The 10,024-nt window shown below is 44.3% G+C and overlaps 1 protein-coding gene across 2 annotated transcripts in view; it reads right to left on the bottom strand.

Moving 5' to 3' along the window:
• Positions 1 to 1,315: 1,315 nt before the first annotated feature.
• CFI (complement factor I) overlaps positions 1,316 to 10,024 on the bottom strand; it is a 28,017-nt gene continuing 19,308 nt past the window's right edge. For both annotated transcript variants that reach the window (XM_045019317.1, XM_045019318.1), the window contains exons 12-15: positions 8,260 to 8,366; positions 6,150 to 6,427; positions 4,317 to 4,418; positions 1,316 to 1,768 (exon numbers count right to left, since the gene is read on the bottom strand). In XM_045019317.1, coding sequence (XP_044875252.1) covers positions 1,551 to 1,768; positions 4,317 to 4,418; positions 6,150 to 6,427; positions 8,260 to 8,366 — 705 coding nt within the window. In that variant the 3' untranslated portion in view covers positions 1,316 to 1,550. The remainder of the gene's footprint in view (positions 1,769 to 4,316; positions 4,419 to 6,149; positions 6,428 to 8,259; positions 8,367 to 10,024) is intronic.

Raw genomic sequence — 10,024 nt, 5'->3', positions numbered from 1 at the left:
CTGAGAGCCCTTGAACCAAACTGTAAACCCTGTGTATAATGGAAACCACTTCAAGCCACGGGGTGTGGCAGCATGCCCAGCACCTCTAGTTCCAGCACCTATGACCACAGTGCATATGTATTAAAAACATGCAGAGCATGGTCTATCCTCTAGGTCAGGGGTGGGCAAACTACGGCCTTTGGGACCGTCCTGCCCGGCCCCTGAGCTCCTGGCTGGGGAGGCTAGTCCCTGGCCTCTCCCCTGCGGCCACGCGGGCAGCGCTCTGGGCGGTGGGGCTTTGCGCTCCTGCAGGGCAGCACGGCAGCATTTCTGGCTCCAGCCAGGTGGCGCAGCTGCCAGAGCGGCATGGTAAGGGGGCTGGAGAGTTGGATACGGGGCAGGGGGTCCTGGGGAGCAGTCAGGGGACAGGGAGCAGGGGGCGGTTGGATGGGGTGGAGGTTGGGGGGGGCAGTCAGGGGATGGGGAACAGGGGGGTTGGATTGGCATGGGAGTCCCAGGGGGCCTGTCAGGGGGCAGGGGTGTAGATAGGGGTTGAGGCAATCAGGGGACAGGGAGCAGGGGGGTTGGATAGGGGGTGGGGTCCTGGGGGGTGGTTAGGGTTGGGGGGGTCAGGGGACAAAGGGGGGGGTTGGATTGGTCGGGAGTTCTGAGGGGGGCAGTCAGGGGGTGAGAAGTGGGAGCGGGTTGGATAGGGGGGTGGGGGCAAGGCTGTTTGGGCACAGCCTTCCCTACCCGGCCCTCCATACAGTTTTGCAACCCTGATGTGGCCCTTGGCCCAAAAAGTTTGCCCACCCCTGCTCTAGGTTCTGCTTGAGAATGCCCATCTGTATCATCACATGCATGTAGAGCACAAGAAGTCCTGTAGAGTGGACTTCCTGTAGGAGGAACCAGAATTGAGTTAGAACACTCCTGCTCTATGCTCCCTTTTTGTTAATGGCCCCTAGTGTAGTGTCTGATCCTGTACCCATTGAGATCCATGACAAAGTTCTCACGGACTTTATTTGTATGGGATCAGACCCTTACTCTCCCTCTTGGCTGATGGCATCCTTTGTTTACATTAGTGTTTCATTCCTCAGTACCTGGCGCTGGTGGAACATATTATTTTGAGTGTCTGTTTTAAGGCTTTGGGCATTTCCTTGAGGTTTGTGATGATACTCATGCTGGTGTGACTGACTGGATTTCTTGCTATACTCTCTGCTATGTATTAATTTTATTATTCCTTGCTTTCAGCATAATTTTCCATTTTAACAGCCCATCCCAATGCACAAACCTGAAATGTAATATCCTCCTCCCCCCAAAAAATCAGATGTTTTAATTTCCTTATAGTATGCATGCATTTATTAGGGAATCTTACAATGAACTAATTTCAATACAAAACACTTTCCACAAGAATCATTACATCTATAGAACATTAATAGCATTTTCAAATATTTGTTTAAACATTTTTGCCAAAAATTGCAAGTATGTAATAAAACTGCTGATTCTAAGGTAGAACTAATCTTCCTTTTTGTGTGTAGGTGCTGCGAATGTAGTATTTAGGTCCCAAAGCTTCACACATTGTATAGAGAAATAACGGACCTTCCCACATGACGGCTAATCCAATCAAAGTAGCTGGCTACTTTTGTGTAAACTCCAGGGTATCCTTGAACTCCACAGTTTTCACCCCAACTCACAATACCCCACACGTATGCCCTATTATTTGAATCCATACAGACCAAGGGTCCTCCTGAGTCACCTTTACAGGAATCTATGGAACCATCAAAGGTACCTGAGGCAAAAGAGGGAAAACACCAAGGCAAATTTGTTATATGCATGTTTTTCCTATTGTGAAAACTGCAGAACTTATTTTCAAAAATCATAGATGGCCAAATTCTCCTCATTATACTAGCATAACCTTCACTCAGTTACTAGTTTTATACCAGAGTATCAGAGCAGAATTCAGTCCATTGTATTTTATATTGTTTCAAAAGTAATCTATAGAAAATGAACCAAAATAAGCACCAAACATCCTTTTTAAGTGAGTATAGTGGTTCTGAAAAATAGATCAAGTGTGAAGATACAATAATGCAGCACCATTACCACAGTACTAGAGCATTACCAATAACTTTCGCTGCTCTCTTAATAAGAGGACGTCTCCATGCCTATCAAAATGTGGCCTCTCATCTGAATTTTCTCAAGAAGTGCCAGCTGTTGCCAGGGCCAGCTCTGGCTTTTTTGCCGCCCCAAGCAAAAAAAAAAAAGGGGGGGGGGTTGGCCGGAGCGGCAAAGCAGGGGGAAAAAAAAACACGGCATAGCCAGAGCGGCGAGGCGGGGGAAGAGGAACAAAACAAAAAACGGTGCAGCTGGAGTGGCAAAGCGCGGGTGTGGGGTGGAACACGGCACGGCTGGAGTGGCAAATTCGGGGTGGGGGGACAAAACAAAAACAGCGCAGCTGGAGTGGCGGGGGGGAGGGGGAAGGAACACGGCACGGCCGGCAAAGCAGGGGAAACAAACAAAACAAAAGGCGGGAGCCATGGTGCAAGGGGATTCCCTATGCTGCAGGGTGCGCGCCCAGTCTAGTGGAGGGGAGGGAGAGGGAGGGAGAAAGAGAAGGGAGGCGGCCAGCGCTTCAGCCAGGGTGCTCACCACTCGGCCCCTCCCGCCGCGCCGCCTGCCGGGAGGGCTCCCCGGAGGGAAGGACGCGGGCTGCCCTGCCGAGTTTGCTGGAGGGTGCTCCCCTCCTCGTGCTGCTGCCCCCTACAGGGCAGCCAGAGCAGCAAACAAACAAACAAAAAAAGCGGCCGTGCAGCCCTAGGTTTGGGAAGAAAGCCGCCCCGTAGAATCTGCCACCCCAAGCATGAGCTTGCTCGGCTGGTGCCTGGAGCCGGCCCTGGCTGTTGCTGATTGCGGTGGTGTGTTTTGTGATATGGACAGTGAAGTGTGATGGCCAGCCACACACTGATTGATTATGCTACCCTTACTCATGCTGGTGGGTACATACTCTCACACATAGCAGTGCTTTGTTCCAAAACCATATTGAAAGTGTGTGTTTGCTTTGGGGAGAGAAAGCTTCCCCTTTTCTTCTTGATGTCTAGGAAGTCGATTAAGTTCTCTAAAAATTCATCTTTGATTAATATCTTAGGCTTTTATACTGCTGCCCATTGCTGCAATAGGTGACTGCCTTCCACATAAAAGTACTATCAGTTGAAAAGTATGGCAGACCTAGGAGATAACATGCATTCCACCGGACCCAATACCTTGCAGGCATCAGACTGAATTCTCTCACAGCTTAAATGGACCACTTTTCACCATTTTTTTTTTAAGCATTGCCTTTGCTTACTTGAATTAAAGGAGGGACAGAACCATCTATCATATTAATTGGCTACATATTAAGTTTAAGAAAGCTTGTGGCAATTCTTCTAGTAGCTTGAAGTTAAGATTTTGAATTCAAGGCTCTAACTTCAGCTTTTGGAACGGTAGCCTAGAGTGCTAATGCTTTCTGACCAGGTTTGACGATTTCTTCTTTTAAAAAGTTGGTAACGTCTTCCAGGGGCAGCTCCAGACCCCAGCACGCCAAGCGCGTGCTTGGGGCGGCATGCCGCGGGGGGCGCTCTGCCGGTTGCCGGGAGGGCGGCAGGCGGCTCCGGTGGACCTCCCGCAGGGGTGCCTGCGGCTTCTGTGGAGCATCCGCAGGCACGCCTACGGGGGGGGGTCCACCGGAGCCGCTGGACCAGCGGACCCTCCGCAGGCACGTCCGCGGGACCGGCGACCAACAGAGAGCCCCCCGTGGCGTGTCGCCGTGCTTGGGGTGGCGAAATGGCTAGAGCCGCCCCTGCAGGGGACAAAGAATGATGGGTGGAAATGATCTGATCCAACAAAGTGCTTAAGCATGCAAATAGTTAAATTAAATTCAATGGGAATACTCATGTGCTTTAAATTATACAAGCACTTAAGGACCTTGCTGAATCCGGGCCAAAGACAGTGAAGTCCAGATTTTCAATGGACAGTAGCCCACTTGTGCACATAAAATCTCTCACAATTGGATGCTGAAATTTGCATGCATAATCACAGTAATTGCATGTAGTCATGATAACTGCATTTGCAAACATAGCTGTGTAGTTGTACATGCAGGTTGGTACTAAAAGTCTGCATCACTTTACAGCAAATCTAGCAAGAGCATTTTGGCTCCTTACCACTTTGCTAAGAGCTTCACTATGGTGTCTAGTTTACTGTATTTCAGGGTTATAAGAGAGCACTGGGTGGTAGGACTTCAGATATTCAGGGAGGTGGGTTTGATGATGATACCAGAAAGAAATAATAGTGATGAAATTACTTGCCTGCACATTCCATTTGATTAAAAAAGCGCTCTTTATAGATATCTGAACAGTTTGGAAATAAATTAATGTTGCCCCATCGAAGAACAAATTGTTTGGTATAACCTAAAAAAGAAAAGAATAGAACCTTTTGAATTTGAAATGCATTTTAGATACATTGTCATAAATTAAAAGTTTCATACTTGTTTTCCTGACTTAATATAACCTATTCTGTTATACAATACATAATTTAAACGCATGCATACTTTCTCCAGGTATGTAGTGCAAGCACATCAGCCAGATAAAAGCAGTACTATTTAACTACAGAATCACACACAGCAGTTACATTTTTCTAACACATTTTTAGCTAATCCCAGTTCTCGCCCCATAGTTTGTTTCCTCGTTATCTGACAGTGCTTGCAATTTATAGACTACACAATATGACAAACAGTGGTGGAATACCTTTTGTATTTTCTGTGAGAAGGGGAATCTTAATCTAGGCAATCTCATTTAAGGGAGATATATCTTGGAATATCAGAATCCTTAAAGAACTAAATACAGGCCACACTCAAGACTTAATTTTGTTCAATTTCAGACTGACACTCAAGGGGCCTCTAGATAAAAATGTCATGCTTCCCATTCTAACTCTTCATCTTGGCTTCCTAAATGGACCAGCATCATAAATCCTCATGATCTTGTTCAGCGTAAACAACTCTTGTGATAGCTTGCAGTATTTGCAATGTTTAATTATTTTTTCAAGGCAGCAGAAATTTCTTTCCTCCTCCCATCTTTCCTATCTTTACTTCCCCTCCCTCTTGATCACTCTTACATTGTCCTTTTTCTTTTCTTTCTTTTCACAAGAGAAGGGCTGCTAGATGACCGAGTCACATCCTATCTTGTGGACAAACTATGCTTTTTTGTCTCTCAACAACATTTTATAGAGCATCGTCTCTTTTGTACCGTTTTAATCACAGGCCACTTGCGATCAAAATGGAAATTGGTTTTCTAAATGGAGTGTTACTAGAGGGTAATATAATTGTAGCAGTTTTAAATGTAGCTTCCATGCCATTCACCATATGCTATTAATCAACTGCTGTAATTCATGAGGGAAATGATCACATCTTTGGCAAAAAGAGAGCTCATTTAAAATGTCCAGTGTTTTTACACTCCTTGGACGACTGGAGCACAGGGCAGCATCTCTGTATGGCTGAGGTCCGAGAAGACTGATAAAGAAAAATAGGCGGATTCAAACTTTTCAGGATCCCTGAGACACACATCCAGGTCTTTACCCCATGCAGATTGGCAAATAAGTGATCAAAATACACCATTCATCTGTGCAAATCAGTCAGGATACAGATTTTTCTTAAACCTGCCCCTCTCCCATCACTGCAGTACCTTCGCTGCCCAGCCTGGCTCTCCTTACCACCATGATTTTTGCCCTCTTTCTCTTTCCTCTCTGTTCCATTCAGCTTTGCTTTCCCTTTATGCATTTGCTCCCCCTTCACTCCAACAATATTATCCTCCTCTTCACTTCAGCCTTGAGTGCCTTCCTCACTCCAGACCAAGTGTAGAGTTATGGTTTTGTGTTTATAAATAAAACATGCTACAAATAGACATTTAACTAACATGACTTAGTTGATCACTTTACATGTATGTTGTATTCCTTCCCCACCTCTCTCCATATGTTTTTGTTTTGTTTCTTTTTAAAATTTATTTAGATTGTAAACTCTCTGGGACAAGGACCGTGTCTTCCTACCAGTCTGTACAGTACTTAGCACAGTGAGGTTCCGATCCAGATGTGAACCTTTGGGCACTACCATAATACAAAGAATTCATTATAAACTAAAAATCAAATACCTTCTGCTAGTCCCCAGCCGGAAACTTTGCATTGATGTCCAGATCTGAACAGATATTCTGACCAAGGAACACAGGCAGGTATGCTGTATGCTAGTGAGCATGGTTTTCCTTTGTCATTACTTTTCATCTCCAACAAAGCAATGTCATTTTGGTAATTTGAGGCATTATAGTTTTCATGGATTATCACTTGGTTTAATCTAAAAGTATCTATCTCTTGATTATAGACGATTGTATCTAATATTCCGGTCCATATCCGATACTGATTAACTCGACTTTTTCTGTAAAAGAAATGTCAATTTTATTTTGTTAATAAATAGAAGCACAAATGTAACTCCAGGCTTGCTGTAAGTGTTATGCCATTTAGCAATTCATCAGCATTTCTGTAGAACAATAATAATAATACTACACATATTAAGTATTACTACTCCTCTGCCCAGGACTTTCTGAACTGTATCAAATGTGGGGACAGATGCCACTTATTGTATAGTGATGTATCTATACAATGGAAAAATAATTTAATAGGCCAAAATATATTGTTACCACTGCCTCAAGGGGAACATTATGGGGATCGTGCATCTCTGGTTGTGCCACAGTACATAGAGGTACTGTGGTACAGACTCCTCTCTCCTCACCCCACTCTGGTGGAGGTATACCCAGACCACTCCCTGGGCCAGAGTGGAGAGGATGTTGGGACCATCACCTCCTTCTCTCCATTCATCTGTGGAACAGATAGGAAATTCAGCTCCCAAAACAGCAGGTGCCCTGAAGAGGAGATGTCCCACAGTAGATCATAATCCCCTTCATACTGCCCCTACTGATTTCCCTCCCCTCCACTGGCTGTGTACTAATGCTGCTTCAAGCAGTTTCACTCCAGGAATCCAATCTAATGATTACTGCAGCTGGAGTCTGTGCTGCACTTCAGAGGTGCAGCATTGAACTTGCAGCCAAGGGAGCATGGGGCATTATGGGGCTTTAAGACTAGAGGAAGCTGCAGGCCCTAGACTATGCAATTCCCTTCCTCAGGAATAGCAGACCTAACCTGACCACCTTTGGGACAAATTGCAAGATCCATCCTTTTGCCATAGCTTTTCCATAATCTATACCGAAGAGAAAAAGCACTCAAACCCTCTCAACTGTCTGCCTTTGGAAGAAGGGAAAGAAGAGTAATTTAGGAGAATCTGGAAGCTGCTCTACTTGCATGAGAACCCTGCAGGAGAAGGCAGAATAGCCTTAAGATTTTCTTTAACTCACACTTGGCTTATCTTGCTCCTGAAAAGAAGAGAATTCAGCTTTATAAGAAGACCATTTATTATAGAATTATGTAATTTTGATACCATAGTGATCTTTGTTGTATAAATGCCTAGACAAACAGTATTAAAATTCAGGAAAGGCTTTTCAGACATTAAGAAGGACCCCATCTGGAAATCCTTTATGGTAGAATCAGTCAGGGCCGGCTCCAGACCCCAGCGCGCAAAGCGCGCTTGGGGCGACATGCCGCCGGGAGGGCAGCAGACAGCTCTGGTGGACCTCCCGCAGGCATGACTGCGGAGGGTCCGCTGGTCCCGCAGCTCTGGTGGACCTCCCGCAGGCATGACTGCGGAGGGGCCGCTGGTCCCGCGGCTCCGGTGGACCTCCCGCAGGCATGCCTGCGGATGCTCCACCGGAGCCGTGGGACCAGCGGACCCTCCGCAGGCATGTCTGCAAGAGGTCCCCCGGAGTCGCAGGACCGGCGACCGCCAGTGCGCCCCCCGCGGCGTGCCGCCGTGCTTGGGGCGGCGGAATTCCTAGAGCCGCCCCTGGAATCAGTGAACATGCTGAGGGGCTGAGAGAGCTAGAGGGAGTCTGATGTGATAATACTGACTGGGCTGAATCTACCCAACAATGACACTAAGAATTTAGGCGCTGAGCATGAATATTGGTGTGCAGACTCTCTCTCCTGGGTTTTTGGTTTGTTTCATTATAGTAATTTTTGGTTTGCTGACTTGTGCAACTCTGTATTTTCTCCTCTATGCAATTGAGAGTCAGCAAAAAAGCAGATGAGAAGTACAAGAACCTATAAAATGTTTTCAGTACTTTGCAAGAAGAAAATTGTTTCTAGAATGGTTTTTACCTGACACAATGTGCAGCAGTCAGAATCCAACAGCCACCGATATAAATTCCTCCACAGTTCACTGTACCACTACCCTCTCTAATTGCCACTTGCCAAGGGAATTCACCCTATTAAAAAAAAATCTGCATGGTTCATGTGATAGGATCTGACCCTATATGATCAAATATAATATGTGACTGTATCATTAGGCACATTATGCAGGTTTTAATTCTGCTTTGACAGGATACTCTTTCTAGCTACAGTATTTTGCTAAATTATTTGCTCCAGTTTTTGTTGGTGTATCTTCACTACGCCACCCACTCCGCAGTGCTCCATTACGTAACTCCAAAGTACAGTTTGCATCTCTTTAAAATGGTGCAGTATGAAACTTGTGCAGTTGTTCAAAATACTACTAGTAGTTTTACAGCTAGCATCTTTATTCTCTTATCTTAAAGGGGGGATTTAAATGCAAAATCTCAGTTAAGAGTGCATATTGGAGCCAATCCTGTGACACACACTCAACTTCCTTTGAAGAAATAAACTTTCTGTTCAAGCCTTAACTATTGCTTTTCCTGACATCTTTGGGTAAGTCTATACTTCAAGCTGGGGTGTGATTCCCAGCTCAGGTAGACATACTCACACTAGCTCTGATCGTGCTAGTGTGCTAAAAATAGTATGCAGTTGCGGTGCCACGATGGGCTAGCCACCCTGAGTACATGCTTGTGTGAGACCACAGGCATGTACTTGGGTGGCTTGCGCTGGCACAGCTACATTCTATTTTTAGTAGGGCTGTCAGGCGATTAAAAAAATTAATCACGATTAATTGCGCTGGTAAACAACAATAGAATACCATTTATTTTAAATATTTTTGGATGTTTACTACATTTTCAAATATATTAATTTCAATTACAACACAGAATACAAAGTGTACACTGCTCACTTTATTTTTTTATTACAAATATTTGCACTGTGAAAAACAAAAATTTCATTTAACCTAATACAAGTACAGGAGTGCAATCTCTTGATCATGAAAGTTGAACTTACAAATGTAGAATTATGTACCAAAAAAACTGCATTCAAAAATAAAACAATGTAAAATTTTAGAGCTTACAAGTCCACTCAGTCCTACTTCCTGGTCAGCCAATCACTCAGACAAACGAGGTTGGTTACAATTTGTAGGAGATAATGCTGCCTGCTTCTTGTTTACAATGCCACCTGAAAGTCAGAACAGGCATTCGCATGGCACTTCTGTAGCCGGCATTGCAAGGTATTTACAAGTGCCATGTGAATGTCTGTTCTCACTTTCAGGTAACATTGTAAATAAACAGCCGTCAACGTAACTTGTTTGTCTTAGCAATTGGCAGAATAAGATGTAGAACTGAGTGGACTTGGCTCTAAAGTTTTATGCAGTTTTGTTTTTGAGTGCAGTTATGTAACAAAAAAATCTGCATTTGTAAGTTACACTTCAGTACTTGTATGAGGGGAATTGAAAAATACTATTTCTTTTGTTTATCACTTTTGCAGTGCATATATTTGTAATAAAAAATAATATAAAGTGAGCACTGTGCACTTTGAATTCTATGTTGTAATTGAAATCAATATTGAAACTGTAGAAAAACATCCAAAAATATTTAATACACTTCAATTGGTATTCAATTGTTATAAGTGCGATTAATAGCAATAATTTTTTTGAGTTAATCACATGAGTTAACTGTAATTAATTAGCTGCCCTAATTTTTAGCATACTAACTCAATTCGAGTAGCAGGGCTATGTCTCCTTGAGCTG

Source organism: Mauremys mutica, chromosome 5, assembly GCF_020497125.1.
Source record: "Mauremys mutica isolate MM-2020 ecotype Southern chromosome 5, ASM2049712v1, whole genome shotgun sequence".
NCBI classification, from domain to species: Eukaryota; Metazoa; Chordata; order Testudines; family Geoemydidae; genus Mauremys; species Mauremys mutica.
The sequence above is the reverse complement of the archived record's forward strand: the minus strand, read 5'-3'. Positions and strand labels throughout refer to the sequence as shown.